This window comes from Corythoichthys intestinalis, chromosome 7 (assembly GCF_030265065.1).
Source record: "Corythoichthys intestinalis isolate RoL2023-P3 chromosome 7, ASM3026506v1, whole genome shotgun sequence".
NCBI lineage: Eukaryota > Metazoa > Chordata > Actinopteri > Syngnathiformes > Syngnathidae > Corythoichthys > Corythoichthys intestinalis.
In genome coordinates, this window is record NC_080401.1 from 49,763,770 (window position 1) to 49,782,920 (window position 19,151).

Below are 19,151 nucleotides of genomic sequence, written 5' to 3' on the forward strand. Positions count from 1 at the left end.
TGTTTGCGTGCAATCTAGAACATTGAATGAGAATAACTACTGAGTGAGAATAATTTGTCAACAACAATTGTCGTGATAGTAATTTATAAAAATGTTTAGTTGGCACATATAAAACTGAATTTTTGTATCATGACTGAGGAGGCACAATTTAAAGTTATTAAAGGGATATAGGCATCTTTGAGGGAACTTCGTGTAAAATTCAAGTATCTCGAGGCCAGGCCGAGTGTCCTCATTTTTGGAAATTAAATTATGGTCACCCTAATTGTCAGTCCTGATTAGATTTTGAGTTCTTGCAGTGTTCAAAATATATGTGTGATACCTGCTGTATTAGAGCACATTAGGTACCTGTGCTAGTTGGTGTTTTATCCATGTTTTCCGGAATTTCCAGGTTCGCAGTGAATCAGTAACAGGCACACTTTTGCTCAATAGACGATGTTTATTGATTAGAAAATGCAGAATAAATGAGATTTATTGATTACAATCCCACAAAAGCAAGCAAACAGATATCAAAAACAAGCAAACAAATGGTAACGTGATGCTAGATTTGAGTTTGTCAATCTCAGAATACCCGCGTTACGTTACAGCATAACTAGTTGTCTCTTAGAAATGAAAATCGATTACCGTGACAAACGAGTGGGAAGCCAACAACACTCCAGTAAAGCGTCAAAAGGACAAAAGCTGGGCGATCCGTACTTAATCCACTAGCGGACTTGGAAATTTCGGAAAACATTAGTGGCGTCACGGACAGGATCGCCTGGCTTTTGTCCTTTTGACGGTTTACTGGAGTGTTGTTGGCTTCCCACTCGTTTGTCACGGTAAGCAATTTTCATTTCTAAGGGACAACGAGTTGTGCTGTAACGTAACGCGGGGATTCTGAGATTGACAAACTCAAATCTAGCATCACGTTACCCATTTGTTTGCTTGTTTTTGATATCTGTTTGCTTGCTTTTGTGGGATGTAATCAATAAATCTCATTTATTCTGCATTTGCTAATCAATAAACATCGTCTATTGAGCAAAAGTGTGCCTGTTAGTCACAGGTGGTTTTTGCTATGAGCAATGTGGGCGACCGCTCAGGGCGCAATCTATTTGGGGGCGCACAAGTGCCCTCGAGAAAAAATATTAAAAATCCGCTAGTTTTCTAGACTAATACCGCTCATTTCCACGTCAAGTTAGTGGAGTGGGCGCTAGGGCACCCTTTACTATCATGTCAACTGCTGCTGAGAGTCGTGTATGTCAGAGGAAAAGGCAGGGGGAGACGGGACGGGGATCAGCTTCTCGCAACTGCAGAGTGACTGAGCAGGACGAGTCTCAATCACTTTCAGAGGAAAAGCAAGGAAGGGGGAGGCTGTTCCGTACCCTGTATAGCTTTTCACAGGCCACCTCATTATTCATGTGACTACTTAAAGAAATGCAATTTTTTTCCAAGAAAGTCCATTAATGGGTCTATCATATCCCTCGTTGAATACTCTATAAGAAAAATATAACATATATGCATCTAAAATAATCCTAAACGATTTTATTAGCAATTTTAATACTCTTTTTAGCAAGGTTACTTGGGTATGCGGTATGCCGCTGCGTACGTTCCCATAGCAACCAGTCCTGTTATTGTCCTACGTCAAAGGAGCTGCATATTCTGAGAACGAGAATAGGCGTAAGCGTAAGGTGCGCAATTTGAGCAGAGGATGGCCACCCCACCTGTTAGAGCCGTCATCAGCGTGACCATTTCGTGTTTTTCCTGTTACGTCAGCTGGTTGATCCCACTCGTTCTCGCTCCGTCGAGGAGAGCGTTTTTTACTTTATATTCGCATTGCACATTTGCTTTAAGAGGGAAGGTGTTAGTTTAGCATCTTAAAATGATGTTGTACATCCATATGAGTGTAAAGTGCTTAGTTTTCGCCACTTTTATGGCCAAGATGACCGCACGCAGCGCGCACTTGAACCCCCCGCCCCCACCTTCGTGTTCATTTTACTGCACAAATATGTATGTGTGTCACGTGACTCAGAGTGAGTGGGCAGCGATCGGGGCCTTTTTTAATTGGCAAAATGAAAAGTTATCCGTCTAGAAATAAAAAAAGAAAGAAAAAAAAGCAGAAGAGGAGAAAAGGAAGCAAGACACCGGTGAGTGTACTACGTTACTGTAGTTTTATGTCCTAATGTAGTCGAAGCACTGCAGACTAGTAATAGTAAACCAATTAACTGCCTTAACTTGTTGTAACTAGCTTGTTAGCGTTTGCTAACAGCATTGCAGCATGCTAGCGTTTCTTCATACATAAAGATGTTTCCTAGAACATTAAATAAGTGTTTAGAATCACCATACACACTGATAAGCCAGACTGATAAGATGTTACATGATTCACTTCTGTGCCAGAATGTTATCCTTATTAAGTAAAAGCAATATAACTTACCAGCTAGTCAGTAGAATACGGTATGTGTAAAGGTATGTGTACTAAGCACAACAATAATAATAATAATAATCTGAAGTACATTTTGTTTATTAAGGCAAATGTGTGTAAATAATTAAGGATAGTGTGAAGTGAATGAATAATGCAATTGGGGGGGGGGCACTTTGAGTGTCCAAAAAAGCGCTCAATGAGAGCGAGGCTTTATTAGACTTTTATTAAATATGCTATTGCTACAAGTCCAACTGTCCCCCTTACTTGCACATGCTCAAAGGGCCCCATGTTGCCTGTTGCCTAGGGCCCCCGCCCGGGACCCTTGCTACGCCTCTAGGCGGGGGATAGACTGTTTTAATAAAATAACGTAAAAAACGTGACACACTCTTGTGTTTGATGTCGGCGGGGGGGGTCGGGTAGTTTGGATGTCGGTGGGGCGCTGATGGGGTGGTTCGCCCAGGGCGCGAAAGTAGCCAGGACCGCCACTGCTGTTACTGATTCACAGCGAACCTGGAAATTTCGGAAAACAATCCATCAATGACTACTGAGCTAAAATTGTAAGTTAACTTTATTATGTTTTTATTTTACACCATCATCACTCTACAGTACTGTGTTTTTACAGATTAAATAAAGGCTGTATGAAAGACGCGTTAGCCACGCATAGACTGTAGTCATAATTAATATAAACCTACCCCTTCTTAGGGCTAACATTACATTAGCAAAGTACAGTAATGTTAATTTTATTTGTTAGCGCTAACTTAATTTTACCTTTTCCCGAGTATCGCTCCTCCGTTCTCGGAGTAAACGGGGTGCCTTCTGTGGAGCTGCAGCAATGAAGACGTGCTGTAGTGGTGTGCAAGTGCTGTCTTACAGTGAATACATGAAACAGTGTTCGCCTTAGTCTTCAGCTTGAAATACGTTCACACTTTTTTTGACATTTTCTGCTTTTTCGTGGTGCCTTTCTCGGGTTTTTCGTTGTTACCTCTATATTCATGCATGGTTAAAATTAGAGATGTCCCGATCGACGATCGATCGGGTCCGATCATGTCATTTTCAAAGTATCGGAATCGGCAAAAAAATATCGGCCATGCCTTTTTTTAATATATATATATTGTTTAATTAAATTGTTTTCTAATTGTATTTAACGTTACAAACATAAAGTTACACTCATCCAGAGTCTTTAGTTTAGGCTTAAGGTAGGGTTATCAAATTTATCCCGATAACGGCGGTAATTTTTTTTTTTTTTTAAATGTATCACGTTAAAATATTTAACGCAATTAATGCATGCGCTGCACGACCCACTCACGCATTGTCGCGCTCAATCTGTAATGGCGCCGTGTTACCTATATACAGAATTAAAAGGCAAAATGAGTAGAGTGAATTTTGGCAGCCTTTGGAGCCTTTTTTTAATTGGCTAAAGCCTTACAGTCCCTCTCCCTACGATTAGAAATATCATGGGAAGCAATGTGGGGAAACAAGGTAGCAAATGCTCTATTTCTTAACACCTTATATTATTTCCCAAAGCGGAGAAGATATATCAATAGGTAGCACTACGCACAGTCATGGTTCCACTTCCCATCATGCAATTGGGCATGACTACAGTATCATTTACTGAAAGCTCAACAAATACACTAGATGGCAGTATTTAGTCACAATATACAAAGTCACAAGTCTTTCTACCCGTGGATCCCTCTCACAGAAAGAATGTTAATAATGTAAATGCCATCTTGAGGATTAATTGTCATGATAAACAAATACAGTACTTATGTACTGTATGTTGAATGTATTTATTCGTCCGAGTTTTATTCATTTTTTTCTTAATGCATTGCCAAAATGAATATGATCAGGGAAAATTATCGGGAATGACTGGAATTGAATCGGGAGCAAAAAAAAAGCAATCGGATCGGGAAATATCGGGATCGGCAGATACTCAAACTAAAACGATCGGATCGGGAGCAAAAAAACATGATCGGAACAACCCTAGTTAAAATCAAATATATCCGCCGCCTCTTTCTTCTTCCTGCACGTACGTGACGTCAGCGCGTTGTGCTGCATTAAAAGCAGTCTGGGCAAAACGTCATGCTAAGAGCTAGCAAAATAAAACAATTCCTCGAGGCGGAGAAAATTCCTCAATCAATTTTTAAAATCGACTTACTCGAATTATTCGAGTAATCGTTTCAGCTCTACGGCCAACCTCCCACTTGAAATGGATTGGACGTCTACTTGTGATAAAATCATTTACAAACTATAAATTTAGTGTTAAAAGCCACATTATTGGACGTCTATCACCATCAACGGTAGTTAATGATAGTAATAACATTCATGCTACGTTCTGGTAGCTTGAAATGGGAACACTTGCGAGGTATGAACGTCATCTTGCGGCGGGTAAACTAGGGCACCTGTCGACCACTGTGACAAACTCAACCACCTACACAACTAAACCGGGTCACTGACCTTCTTCTGTATGTATTTTTTTAGTCAGTCGCCCACAAGCAACAGAAGCACAACCACAGAACACCATTTTAGCACATTTATCACACTGCTGTTCATCTGTTATCAGATGGATGCTTCACGCCAGGAAGTCAAACGTGTGCTGAGCTTTACAGTAGTGCTGAGCTGACATGAGGCTGTGGAGATGTTTCATCTCTCAACTCCTCACCGGTGAGTGTTTCTTTGCTTTTGATTTGCGCCGGTTTTCTAAAAGAGATTCAAATTTTCAAACTTTTCTTCAGGAAGTGTCATGCTTTTTGTCAGCTGCCAGGAGTTTAACAGCCAGGGAAACCTGAGCGTGGAACAACCGTTGCCCTTTTTGTTGGGCTCCGACCTCACGGTGTACTGCCACGCCAATGAATGTGAAAGGAGGTGAGGAATCAGAGGTAAAAACATGAGGATTGGATCGAAATCAGAATTAGGAATCAATTGTTTTTCATGAATTTAACTGATTTATTTGAAAGCAATTCAAAGTTAAGTCAAGTAATCCAAGTCAAATTTGTGTTGTAACTGGAGGCGTTAAGTCAAAGAAAAGACAAATGAGAGTGTGAAAAAAACATTTGACTGACTGACTTATTTAAAAGCAATTCAAAGTCAAGTGATCAAAGTCAAATTTTTGTTGTAACTGGAGGCGTTAAGTCAAAGAAAGACAAATGAGAGTATGAAAAATTGTTTTGAACAAAATGTTCAATTCAATTCAATTTTATTTGTATAGCCCTAAATCACAACAAGGTTGTCTCAAAGGGCTTTGCAGAAGCAATATGATACACAGTCAGAAACAGCAAATGAAGTAAACAAAGATGAATAAATAAATAAATAAAAACTAACTAATAAATAAAACTAACATACTGGCTAAAAGTAATAATGGTAAAAGTACATAAAAATTAAGTCATCATTACGTCATCACTAACTAATAAATAAAACTAACATATTTGCTAAAAATAATAGTGGTAAAAGTATGGTACATAAAAATTAAGTCATCAATTAAGTCATCAACATTTAAAACTAGCCTTTTAAAAGAATAGTTTTGCGTAAAATGATCATGATTTATTATTTTTTTTCCCATTCTCTTTTGTGTTTTTTCATTGCAAGCAAAATAAATGAAGATATTATTACTAGAGGTGGGAATCTTTGGGCACCTAACGATTCGATTACGATTCAGAAAAAACTGTAAAAAAAAAAAAAAAAAAAAAAAAAAGCCTCGCAGGCTTAAGTAAATGATTATTTCAGAATCAAATTAACAGTTAAAAACAATAAATAATATACTCAAATCCCCATTCTGTATCAGCAGCTTTAAACTACATTCAATTAATTTAATGTTGTGAATCAACTGTTAAAGTTGTTAAAATTGCTCCCATTATTGCATAATTTCCCTTTTGTCTACTTTCGACATGTGAAAGTTGTATAACTATTTTAAAGATACATAGATTCAAGTCAGTATTTTACCGATTTAGGAGTATTTTAAATAAAAAGTTAATAAGGTTCGCTTGGAAGGTTCGCTACAACTGCCTTGCAGGGAATCCTACTGCTTTAAGATGGCGGCCGTTTACTAACTGTTCGGCCGTTTACGCCTTTTTGTGGCGTTTTCCCCTTTTTGTGGCGTTTTCCCCGCCGAAAGGGATCCGAAAGAGAACACACTGGATAACTCGGCTTGTGCTCACAGTATATTCTTGGTTTTTATTGTTGATTTTTTGGAGTAGTAAATAGCAAACACCAAGCAGGTTATAAACCTATAAATGCAAACAAAATGTATATATGTGTATAAATATTCAAATAATAATAATGCTAAATACAAATACATACAAAGCTTCTTATATATAAATGAATAAATAATACTGTGCATAATATACAGTGCCTTGCAAAAGTATTCGGCCCCCTTGAATCTTGCAACCTTTCGCCACATTTCAGGCTTCAAACATAAAGATATGAAATTTAATTTTTTTGTCAAGAATCAACAACAAGTAGGACACAGTCGTGAAGTGGAACAACATTTATTGGATAATTTAAACTTTTTTAACAAATAAAAAACTGAAAAGTGGGGCGTGCAATATTATTCGGCCCCTTTACTTTCAGTGCAGCAAACTCACTCCAGAAGTTCAGTGAGGATCTCTGAATGATCCAATGTTGTCCTAAATGACCGATGATGATAAATAGAATCCACCTGTGTGTAATCAAGTCTCCGTATAAATGCACCTGCTCTGTGATAGTCTCAGGGTTCTGTTTAAAGTGCAGAGAGCATTATGAAAACCAAGGAACACACCAGGCAGGTCCGAGATACTGTTGTGGAGAAGTTTAAAGCCGGATTTGGATACAAAAAGATTTCCCAAGCTTTAAACATCTCAAGGAGCACTGTGCAAGCCATCATATTGAAATGGAAGGAGCATCAGACCACTGCAAATCTACCAAGACCCGGCCGTCCTTCCAAACTTTTTTCTCAAACAAGGAGAAAACTGATCAGAGATGCAGCCAAAAGGCTCATGATCACTCTGGATGAACTGCAGAGATCTACAGCTGAGGTGGGAGAGTCTGTCCATAGGACAACAATCAGTCGTACACTGCACAAATCTGGCCTTTATGGAAGAGTGGCAAGAAGAAAGCCATTTCTCAAAGATATCCATAAAAAGTCTCGTTTAAAGTTTGCCACAAGCCACCTGGGAGACACACCAAACATGTGGAAGAAGGTGCTCTGGTCAGATGAAACCAAAATTGAACTTTTTGGCCACAATGCAAAACGATATGTTTGGCGTAAAAGCAACACAGCTCATCACCATGAACACACCATCCCCACTGTCAAACATGGTGGTGGCAGCATCATGGTTTGGGCCTGCTTTTCTTCAGCAGGGACAGGGAAGATGGTTAAAATTGACGGGAAGATGGATGCAGCCAAATACAGGAACATTCTGGAAGAAAACCTGTTGGTATCTGCACAAGACCTGAGACTGGGACGGAGATTTATCTTCCAACAGGACAATGATCCAAAACATAAAGCCAAATCTACAATGGAATGGTTAAAAAATAAATGTATCCAGGTGCTAGAATGGCCAAGTCAAAGTCCAGACCTGAATCCAATCGAGAACCTGTGGAAAGAGCTGAAGACTGCTGTTCACAAACACTCTCCATCCAACCTCACTGAGCTCAAGCTGTTTTGCAAGGAAGAATGGGCAAGAATGTCAGTCTCTCGATGTGCAAAACTGATAGAAACATACCCCAAGCGACTTGCAGCTGTAATTGGAGCAAAAGGTGGCGCTACAAAGTATTAACGCAAGGGGGCCGAATAATATTGCACACCCCACTTTTCAGTTTTTTATTTTATTAAAAAAGTTTAAATTATCCAATAAATTTTGTTCCACTTCACGATTGTGTCCCACTTGTTGTTGATTCTTGACAAAAAATTAAAATTTATATCTTTATGTTTGAAGCCTGAAATGTGGCGAAAGGTTGCAAGGTTCAAGGGGGCTGAATACTTTTGAAAGGCACTGTATATAATTCATTCACAATTAAGTTGCTCAGATTGCAATCACCAAACATTATGCATTATTTTAAAATCACATTTTCCCATCATTTCATTAAGGTAGTTGTAGAATCATTAAACACTTCACGGTACGAACGCTGACCAATGCTTTAAATTACTAAGAAGAAGTGGCGTCTAATAGTATGAGGAAATGTAGTTTTTTCACACAAGTGAACAGATTACGAAGCACCAATACAGTGCTGTCCCTGCACTACATCTCCCATGACTCACCGCGCGACCCACGCCGCTCGCTGATTCGCTATGAGATTGACTCAGTGGCTACGCTAACCCAACGCTAGTCATCAACTGTCAAAACTCAGCGGACACAAACTTGAAGGCCATCGAGCGATCACCGTAAAAGAAACGCCAAGCCATCTAAAAGCAATGCAGTAGGTGCAAATACATAATACAAACACAAGCAAATGAGCACAAACTCACCGGCGGTGCGTGTCTCTTTCGGCAACGTGAACGTGAATGACAGCCACGCCGACCCAGCTTCCGCTTAAATGCGAATCCACACCCCTTTCCGATTGACAGTGAATTAACCCTTTCCCGGACAAGATAGCAGGTGAGGCACAATTCAAACACGTCTAACCCAGCGGACGCAACACTAACGCCCGCATCTAGTTTTCTGTACATGTGCTGCTAACGCCACCGAGTGTATTTCACATCTAGTCCTATATAAATATGATATCTACCGTAACATGATATGGACGTAGTTTGTAACAGGTGTCGGCAGCAGTCAGGTATTATTGTATTTTTATCTCGCGGCATGAGTTGAGCTAGAGCCGTGAGTTGAGCATTGGCATCACCCGAGGGGCTGGGTAATGACAAGCATGATGTTTAGCTACTCTCGCTCCGTTCCTCATTGTGTCCCGAAGACCGCGCGGCGCGCTGAGTGTGTTTTACTTCCGCTTTACTTGACATATTTCAATAATCAGAATTTGGATGTTTGTGAATCGTTCTCGAATCTTCCACGGCCGAATCGCGAATAATCTAAGAATTCGGAAATTTTGCGCACCTCTAATTATTACCAAAGAATTTGTAATTGCAATCATTTTCAGGGGGAAACTGAGCATTATCTGACAAAATTGCAGGGGTGCCAATATATTTGGCCACCAGTGTCATCTCACTGCCTGCTATTTAAAACAATAGATGTCCAATTCATTTTAACCGTCAAAATAGATTGGACGTTTATCGCCGTCAATGGCAGCATGAGTTAAATACAAGCAGAATTCATTCTGGTTCAATTTTGGGGGAAAAAATAAAGCATTGTAAGTGTGCTTTTAGTATTAAAAATAACTGATTTCATTCTTAATTTGCAGTGCCCAAGTATTTTTGACATTGAACGGCGAACGTGTGTCGCATCAAAGCAGAGAGAAATGCAGATTCATCTTCAAACTGGTTCGCATTTGGGAGCCCAACTCCATCGTGTTCTGTAAACTGCAACAGGACGGACTGACTACCGTCATCGCCTGGATGAGGCTGGTCGGCGGCCGTATGTAGCAAAAACTTTTTTTTTAAATGACACACAACCATCCAGGTAACCACGTGGCAGGAAATTGAGACTTTGCTAATAAAAGTATACGAAGAGTAAAAATGTCAAATGTAAAAAATAAAAAAATAATTAAAAAAAACACTGCTTTAAAAAATATTCTGTAAAATATATAAACAGACTGCACATTTATATTAAAATGGAACAGTTTTGCGAATCACTGTGGCGACCCATTAAGGGAAAAGCCGAAAGGAAAAGAAGAATATCTCATTCGATTATGATAAAAAAAAATATGAAACAATGTGCACTGGGGCAAATAAGTATTTAGTCAACCACCAATTGTGCAAGTTCTCCTACTTGAAAAGATTAGAGAGGCCTGTAATTGTCTACATGGGTAAACCTTAACCATGGGAGACAGAATGTGGAAAGAAAAACGGAAAATCACATTGTTTGATTTTTAAAGAATTTATTTCCAAATTACAATGGAAAATAAGTATTTGGTCACCTACAAACAAAAAGCAAGATTTCTGTCTGTCAAAGAGGTCTAACTTCTTCTAACGAGGTCTAACGAGGCTCCACTCGTTACCCGTATTAATGGCACTTGTTTTAACTCATTATCGGTATAAAAGACACCTGTCCACAACATCAGTCAGTCACACTCCAAACTCCACTATGGCCAAGACCAAAGAGCTGTCGAAGGACACCAGAGATAAAATTGTAGACCTGCACCAGGCTGGGAATACTGAATCTGAAATAGGTAAAACGCTTGGTGTAAAGAAATCAACTGTGGGAGTAATTATTAGAAAATGGAAGACATACAAGACCACTGATAATCTCTCTCAATCTGGGGCTCCATGCAAGATTTCACCCCGTGGCATCAAAACAAGAACGGTGAGCAAAAATCCCAGAACCACACGGGGGGACCTAGTGAATGACCTACAGAGAGCTGGGACCACAGTAAAAAAGGCCAGTACCAGTAACACAATGTGCCGCCAGGGACTCAAATCCTGCACTGCCAGACGTATCCCCCTGCTGTAGCCAGTACACGTCTAGGCTCGTCTGCGGTTCGCTAGAGAGCATTTGGATGATCCAGAAGAGGACTAGGAGAATGTGTTATGGTCAGATGAAACCAAATTAGAACATTTTGGTAGAAACACAGGTTCTCGTGTTTGGAGGAGAAAGAATACTGAATTGCATCCGAAGAACACCATACCCACTGTGAAGCATGGGGGTGGAAACATCATGCTTTGGGGCTGTTTTTCTGCAAAGGGGCCAGGACGACTGATCTGTGTAAAGGAAAGAATGAATGGGGCCATGTATCAAAAGATTTTGAGTGAAAATCTCCTTCCATCAGCAAGGGCATTGAAGATGAGACGCGGCTGGGTCTTTCAGCATGACAATGATCCCAAACACACAGCCAGGGCAACAAAGGAGTGGCTTCGTAAGAAGCATTTCAAGGTCCTGGAGTGGACTAGCCAGTCTTCAGATCTCAACCCCATGGAAAATCTGTGTAGGGAGTTGAAAGTCCAACGACAGCCCCAAAACATCACTGCTGTAGAGGAGATCTGCATGGAGGAATGGGCCAAAATACCAGCAACAGTGTGTGAAAAGCTTGTGAAGAGTTACATAAAATGTTTGGCCTCCATTATTGCTAACAAAGGGTTCATAATAGGGTTGTTCCGATCATGTTTTTTGCTCCCGATCTGATCCCGATCGTTTTAGTTTGAGTATTTGCCGATCCCGATATTTCCCGATCCGATTGCTTTTTTTGCTCCCGATTCAATTCCATTCATTCCCGGCAATTTTTCCCGATCATATACATTTTGGCAATGCATTAAGAAAAAAATGAATAAAACTCGGACGAATATATACATTCAACATACAGTACATAAGTTCTGTATTTGTTTATTGTGACAATAAATACTCAAGATGGCATTTACATTATTAACATTCTTTCTGTGAAAGGGATCCACGGATAGAAAGACTTGTGACTTTGCATATTGTGACTAAATATTGCCATCTAGTGTATTTGTTGAGCTTTCAGTAAATGATACTGTAGTCATGCCCAAATGCATGATGGGAAGTGGAACCATGACTGTGCGTAGTGCTATCAATTGATATCTTCTCTGCGTTGGCAAATAACATAAGGTGTTAAGATAAAGATCAATTGCTACCTTGCTTCCCCACATTACTTCCCATGATATTTCTAATCATAGGGAGAGGGATTCTCAGGTTTTAGCCAATTAAAAAAAGGCTCCAAAGGCTGCCAAAATTCACTCTACTCATTTTATGCTGCCTTTTATCGCTCTATATAGGTAAAACGGCGCCATTACAGATTGAGCGCGACAATACGTGAGTGGGTTGTGCAGCGCATGCGTTAATTGCGTTAAATATTTTAACATGATACATTTTTTTAAATATTACGTACCGCCGTTATCAGGATAAATTTAGTAACCCTACCTTAAGCCTAAACCAAAGACTCTGGAAGAGTGAAACATATTATGTCTGTAACGTTAAATACAATTAGAAAACGATTTAATTAAATAAATTTAAAGAAATATATATATATATATATATATATATATACAGGGGGTGCACATAAGTGGTCCACATGCGCGCATGCGTACTGGACGTAGACAAACGCGCTGGCCCTCAACGGGTTCCATACGTTTTTGCGTACCGATGGCTGACCACTGTATTTGCGGCGGACACGAGAAAATAACTTCTCAAAATGTCGAAGAGGCAGGCCACACTGAGTAATAACTTCCGTGTTCCCCCACCCCCGTCAAAAGACAGACAGACGACAGAGACGTCACCGGAGCTACCGAAAAAAAGAACTTTTGCTGAAAAGTGGCTACAGGATGTACCATGGCTAGAAGCAAATGATGCTCGCACGGAAATGCGGTACAAAATGTGCCGTGAGAATCCCAATGTCGCCGATAAGAGCAGCGCATTTTATGTAGGGTCAAAGAATTTCAGCCATCCAAACTTTGAAAAGCACGAAAAAAACAGCATGTGGCAATTAAGCACACTATGGATGTCAAACAGGACCCCACTCGCCCTATGGACAAGTGGCGGAATAAAGGTAATGAACAGCGACATGCACTGACAAACGGGTTTTTGCTCGCATTTTACAAAGCTAAACATGCACGTTCAATGAGGTCTTATGAGGAGGACGTCCCACTTTTAAAAAGGCTTGGAGTTAATGTGGGAGCCACATATTGCCCTTTATTTTGAATTGGTGCTTTTAATTTCTTTACATTTCACTTCAAAGTAATGACAATTTTGCTGTGCCAGTTGATGTTAATCAAGCATTAATTGTTAATATAATTAATTAAAGTTAATTGGCTCTAAGTAAAGCTTGTCATAAATTTATCTCATCAGGCGGGTCGGCTCTCAAGCTCAATGAGGACCAAGTCACATCTCCAGGTCCTCCTCTGAGAACCTGGGCAAAAAAATTATGTGCACCCCTGTATGTATATATATATACAGTATATATATTGCCGATTCCGATACTTTGAAAATGACGTGATCGGACATCTCTAGTACATAACAAAGTATTGAGATGAACTTTTGGTATTGACCAAATACTTATTTTCCACCACGATTTGCAAATAAATTCCTTACAAATCAAACAATATGATTTTCTGTTGTTTTTTTTTCCACATTCTGTCTGTCTTGGTTGAAGTTTACCCATGTTGACAATTACAGGCCTCTAATATTTTCAAGTGGGAGAACTTGCACAATTAGTGGTTGACTGAATACTTATTTGCCCCACTGCATATTTACTAGATTCATCTTCAAAGAATCCCTAATATCGTTGCACTTGTTGATAGTGCTGTAAATTTACAAGATGACAATGTTTTTTCTTTCCAAGTCCCCCCAGATACACCTGAGAACATCACCTGCACAACCACCCGGAACTCCTCCTCAGTGGAGTGCCGGTGGCGGGAGGGCCGCAACACGCACGTGCCCACGTCCTACAACGTGACACTCAGCAGGTGAGCCATCCATTGATCACACCTTACCAAGTTTAACGATGTGTGGACCGCAGCGGGAACGTGACGTCCTATCCGATCACGGAGGCGGGCAAGGTGGTCCTACCCAGAGCCGCGCTGGAAGTGGACCGACGTTCTTGGCTGGTGGTTAGCGCTCACAACCGCTTGGGGCAGTCGCAGTCTGAGACGTACGCTATGCGGCTCGCGGACATGAGTAAGAAAATCCATTGAAGTCTACATTCAGTGAATATGTAATGATTATATTAGTTAATATGGTTGCATTTATTATCGCTATTAAAATACAAATGTAATGTAAAGTAAAACATAGCAAAGGTATTATAGTACAAAAATTACAGCAATTAAAGGAATGGAGAAAACATTTTTTAAAATTATTCGAGAGGATTAGGTTAGGTATTTGTGATAATAGTAATGAGAGCTGCGAGTCACGTCATCACTCGAAATTAGAATCTCAAGCACCCCATTTACTGCTAGTTGTTGGGACACCCCTCTGTTATTAAGAGAGTTGGTACGCTCCATCAGCCGCGAGGGACTGTGATTGATGTTATCACTCGAAATTAATACCTCAATATGTATAAAATGATAGCAGCACAAAGCACAAACGATTGACATAATGTTTATATAAATTTGCGTTTGAAGGGGGGCAAACTTTACGGAGGAGCGTTGTCTCTGGGTTAAGTGTTTTATAGTAGCTTTAAACTACCCATCATTGATTGGGAACACACCTGACTTTAAATGTTTGGTAAAAATTGGTTTCAGTTGCTCTTTAAGTCTCCTTAAGCAGACTGTTCACTTACTTATTTCTCCCCCTTCTGTTATTGTTTGGATGCTATCCTTATTAAAATATGAAAACCTATAAATGTTTGGGTGGTTTTAGTTAAAGCAGACACTGTATTTTCATCTGTGTGATTTTGACAAAAATACTTTTCATACCACTGTAGCACTGTCTAAGTAATGCAAATGCAGTCACAAAAAATGAAACGGTACGAATAATGCGCATTTACAATATAATCAAGACAAAGTTCAAAGTAATACAGCAGCATAAATAATTAAAACGAAAACATTTAAATAATGAAAACACAGTCTATCAAAATATTTCTAAGTAAATGAAAAAACAGAAGTTTGAATACTATTACAATGAACATTAACTAGGGCTGCAGCTATCGATTATTTTAGTAGTCAATTAATCGATGAACTATTTTGTCAAATAATCGAGTAATTGGATAAGTAACATGAAAAATTAAAATACCTGAGCTGAGCCTCAAACGGTATAAAAAACAATTAAATAAGGATCTATGTACAACAAAAGAATAATTGGCTAACGTACATACCAAAAGTCCGCTAGCTTAAATGCTATAAGACGTTTTTTTATTTTTTATTTTTTATTTTTTTTTAACAATGCTCTTAACAAATGGTTCAGGCACATATTCCCACAAAAAAAAAAAAAAAAAAAAAAAAAAAAAAAAACGGACAATGCTCTTAACAAATGGTTCAGGCACATATTCCCACAAAAAAAAACACAAAAAAAAACGGCTAAATATACCCATAAACTAAATTATGCATTAGCGCAAATAAAAACTTAGCTTATGTAGGTCTTAACATGGACCAGTTGGATTCAGCCATGTGAAATGAGGCAGACTAGAGGGCAGTGTAACCACTCAAATCAATAAAACTGATAGCAAACACTTTGTAAATAAACCATGACAATGCCACAATAATAAAACGAATACTCGAAGCAGTAAAATTTAATTCAAATCCTTTTTTTTCTAATCGAATACTCGAGTTAATAGATTAATCGTTGCAGCACTAATATTAACAAAGAAAAATGTACAATTACTGACAGATAATTTTTTTTTTTTTTTCATACAGATTTCAGGGGGGAAATTCCCCCCCCAAAAAAAAACGACATTAGAAAAACAAAAAAAAAAAAAAAAAAAACAATTCATTCAAAGCACAATCAACAATAACCAAATTGATTAACCCCGCCAAAAAATATTACAACTCAACTATGGCGGAAAACACTCAGGTGACTTGAAGTTCCGCTCTGAGCACTTAATTTGGCTAACTTTCAAAATTGTCCAATATGCATGTCTGATACATCATTGGAAAGCTTAAAATCTCAATTTTCTGGGGTAAGAAAAAATTTGAACATGAGGGCATTTAAAAAAAATTATAATTTTTTTTTAAACAGCAAAACCCTATCTGGAGGTGAGAGCCTGCGAGAGCAGAATTAAAGACGCCATGACTTTAACGAGATATTATCGCGCACTTACCTTGTTTCGATCCAAAAACTCCATGTAGCATGTATCACTGAGTGTCAAGATACAGCTGTGAATGGCCATAGCTGGATTTTGGGGGGATTTTATGGGTGAAACATGGAAATATAACAAGGGTTGCAATGCAGAAATCACAGACATCAAGGAGTGGTCAAGATTTTCTTTTTCATATATTTACCCTTTTAAACTTTTTTTATTTTTTATTTTTTTTTTCAATTTTTACTGGTTTGGATCGATTATTTATCATCTAACATATCGGAGAAAATGCGGCAGTAACAAAAAAAAAACAATTAAACGATAGTTATGGGGTACATATTTGTGACTTTTTTTACAGACACCATTTTTTTTATTGTGAAGTAATTTTTTAAAAGTTTAAAACAAAATATTAGACATCAATTAATGATTCTAAGCTAAAAATGACAGACACTTTGAATAATAAATATAATTAATTACCTTCATTTTATGGCTGGTTTGAAAAAAAAGCGTATGCGCGACGTCTGTAAATGGGGGGTTTTTAGGGTAAAACGGACAAATTAAAAATAGTTCGGGGGCGTAATGCGCCATGAATCTGCTATGGCAGCATATAGACATATTGTTCTTTCGAACACAACAGTTATTTTGGGTTAAAATACAGCAGTTTGTTTTAAAGAGAACTGCAAGAGCAGAAACTGCTTTTTAAGCCTTGTCTGTGTTTTCCGGCATATAGCCAAAAGTATGACTTCCCAACTCATTTTTAATTCACTGTCAAATTTTCATTTAAAAATTTAAAACGCTTGCCTCATGTAAACTGAAATGTTTGCTGTTTTCTACATGAAGTTCTCTCCGAAAAGAAACCCAAACGTTCCACTACACAGTATTACAGAAAAGGGTAAACTGGGGTTAGCATTTCTCGGCTAGTTGGGTAGGTTAGCCCAGCACCCAGATGTGCAAGAGACTAATTTTCTACATTATTAAGCTACAAAACAATCCAGCCACATAAAGAATAATGTTGACAAAGGGGTCTCACCATAAGCGGATTTTAAGGGGGGGGGGGGGGGGGGGTCAGGGCTCCTCGGAGGCCGAAAAGTGTCCTTGCATGTAATTGACTTTCCTATATGTATAAAAGTTGTAAAGCAATAAAACTGCAACAAAACTGAATGAAATGAACAAAAAAATATAATTTTATAATGGGTCAAAATTATTTTTCGAACAGATAATCTGACTAGCAGTTTAGATGATCATTTGCCTTGTATATAATCCCCCATCCCAATTTTATTTTTCAAATTTTTTTTTTCTTTGAAAATATTTTTTTTGTTTGAAGCAACCTTTTTTGGGATTGAATGATTTAGACACAAATGTCCTACCGATAATATGGCCTGAACACAAAAAGGATTGTTTCAATCTAAGAAAACTTTTTCAATGAAAAATTAAGTGTTCAAATGCAAAGTTTTTGATCTCAGATATTTTCGCATTCAAAAACTTTTTCTAAGATTGAATTTTTTCTTTTTGGAATGAAGTGATTTTTCTTTTTGAAAATATATATTTTTTTTGAAGCAACTTATTTTTTGATTGAATAATAAAGACAAAAATGTCCTAGCTACAATGTGGCCCAAACACAAATCAACATTACTTCAATCAAAAAAGTAGCTTCAATTAAAAAAAAAAAGAAACTTGACTTCAATCAAAAATAAATAAGTAAGTAAGTAGCAATCAAAGAAAAATAGCTTTCACATGCATTTTTTGAGTTGCTTGAGTTTCAAATTTATTTTTGCATTCAAACTCTTTTTTTTTAATGAAGCGACTTTTTTTTGGTTGAAAATATGTATTTTGACTGAAGCAACATTTTTGATTGAATAATAAAGACACAAATCTACCTCCATATGACTCCGCCTAGGGGATACAATTTTTGACTGGGGTAACCACATTGGCACGACACCGGTGGGCGTACCATATTCAATGGTCGACCATCTTGGCGAAAAGTATTGCCTAAGCAGCCTGATTTAGAATTCCCCTCAAGAATGATGGGAAACACAAAACGCTCATTGTCAACTTGTAAATATAAATATTTTTGTAAGTTAATTATTTTGCTGACACTGCGTTTCGTGGTCATCAAATTGTTGTGCCCCCCCTACCCCAAAAGTAAAACTCCGCCTATGGGTCTCACCACTTTTCCAGTCATCCCGCACAGCCCTCGCATCACTCACGTCTATTTTGGGAACTTCTCTACGGCCATTTTGCTGTGGGATGGCCCTGAAGACCTGTCACTCCTCAACGCTTCTGTCAGACTCCGCACGGACAACTTCTCCTCCTGGGTAAAAATACAAAAGACTAATGTGTCTGAACTTTACTTGGTTCACTTAGACTTTTTCTTACTTGTCAGACAGTGTGAAAGCATCTGTGAAAATGATTTGAGGTTGATCAGATCAAATAGAAGTTTGTTATCAGTAGGGGTAAAACTAGAGTGTAAATTGGTAGAAAGTAACGAATCCCTGACTCCCTGTACGCTTTTACAATTTGATTCTAAAATACTTTTTTTTTTTTTTTGTAAAGTCTTGTATCGTTACATAACAGGTGTCGAACTCAAAGCCCGGGTGTCAGATCCAGCCCGCAATATCATTTTGATTGGCCCGCAAAAGTGAATTATGTGCTTCAACTTAAGGTTTCTTCTAAAATAAAACAAATAAAAATTAAATCGAAAAATATTTATTTATTTTTTTCTTAAATTTAAAATAAATGTAATTATTTTTATATTTAAGAATAAAAACGAACTATTTATTACTTATGTCCTTTTATTTTATTTTATTTTTTTATTTAAAAATTTAAATTAAAAAATGAAAAATAAAAAACATATTTCAAGAGACGATGCTGTGTATTTTCTTTTAGTTCTCCATAACTTTCGGACAATAAGCCACTACTTTTGTTCCTTCATTTGGAATCCTGCGGCTTACAGTTCAGTGCGGTTTATTTGTTGATTTTTTTTTTTTTTGTT

General features: G+C 38.1%; 1 protein-coding gene across 4 annotated transcripts in view; it reads left to right on the top strand.

The window, feature by feature from the left end:
* The first annotated feature begins 4,962 nt into the window (after window positions 1–4,962).
* The window catches only part of il23r (interleukin 23 receptor), a 38,157-nt gene continuing 23,968 nt past the window's right edge, over window positions 4,963–19,151 (top strand). For 2 of the 4 annotated variants that reach the window (XM_057842304.1, XM_057842306.1), the window contains exons 1-6: window positions 4,963–5,056; window positions 5,128–5,257; window positions 9,722–9,894; window positions 13,769–13,892; window positions 13,946–14,103; window positions 18,338–18,474. In XM_057842304.1, the coding sequence (XP_057698287.1) occupies window positions 5,017–5,056; window positions 5,128–5,257; window positions 9,722–9,894; window positions 13,769–13,892; window positions 13,946–14,103; window positions 18,338–18,474 (762 nt within the window). In that variant the 5' untranslated portion in view covers window positions 4,963–5,016. Of the gene's footprint in view, window positions 5,057–5,127; window positions 5,272–9,721; window positions 9,895–13,768; window positions 13,893–13,945; window positions 14,104–18,337; window positions 18,475–19,151 lie in introns of those variants that run through there. The other 2 variants (XM_057842308.1, XM_057842307.1) reach the window with 2 other exon arrangements.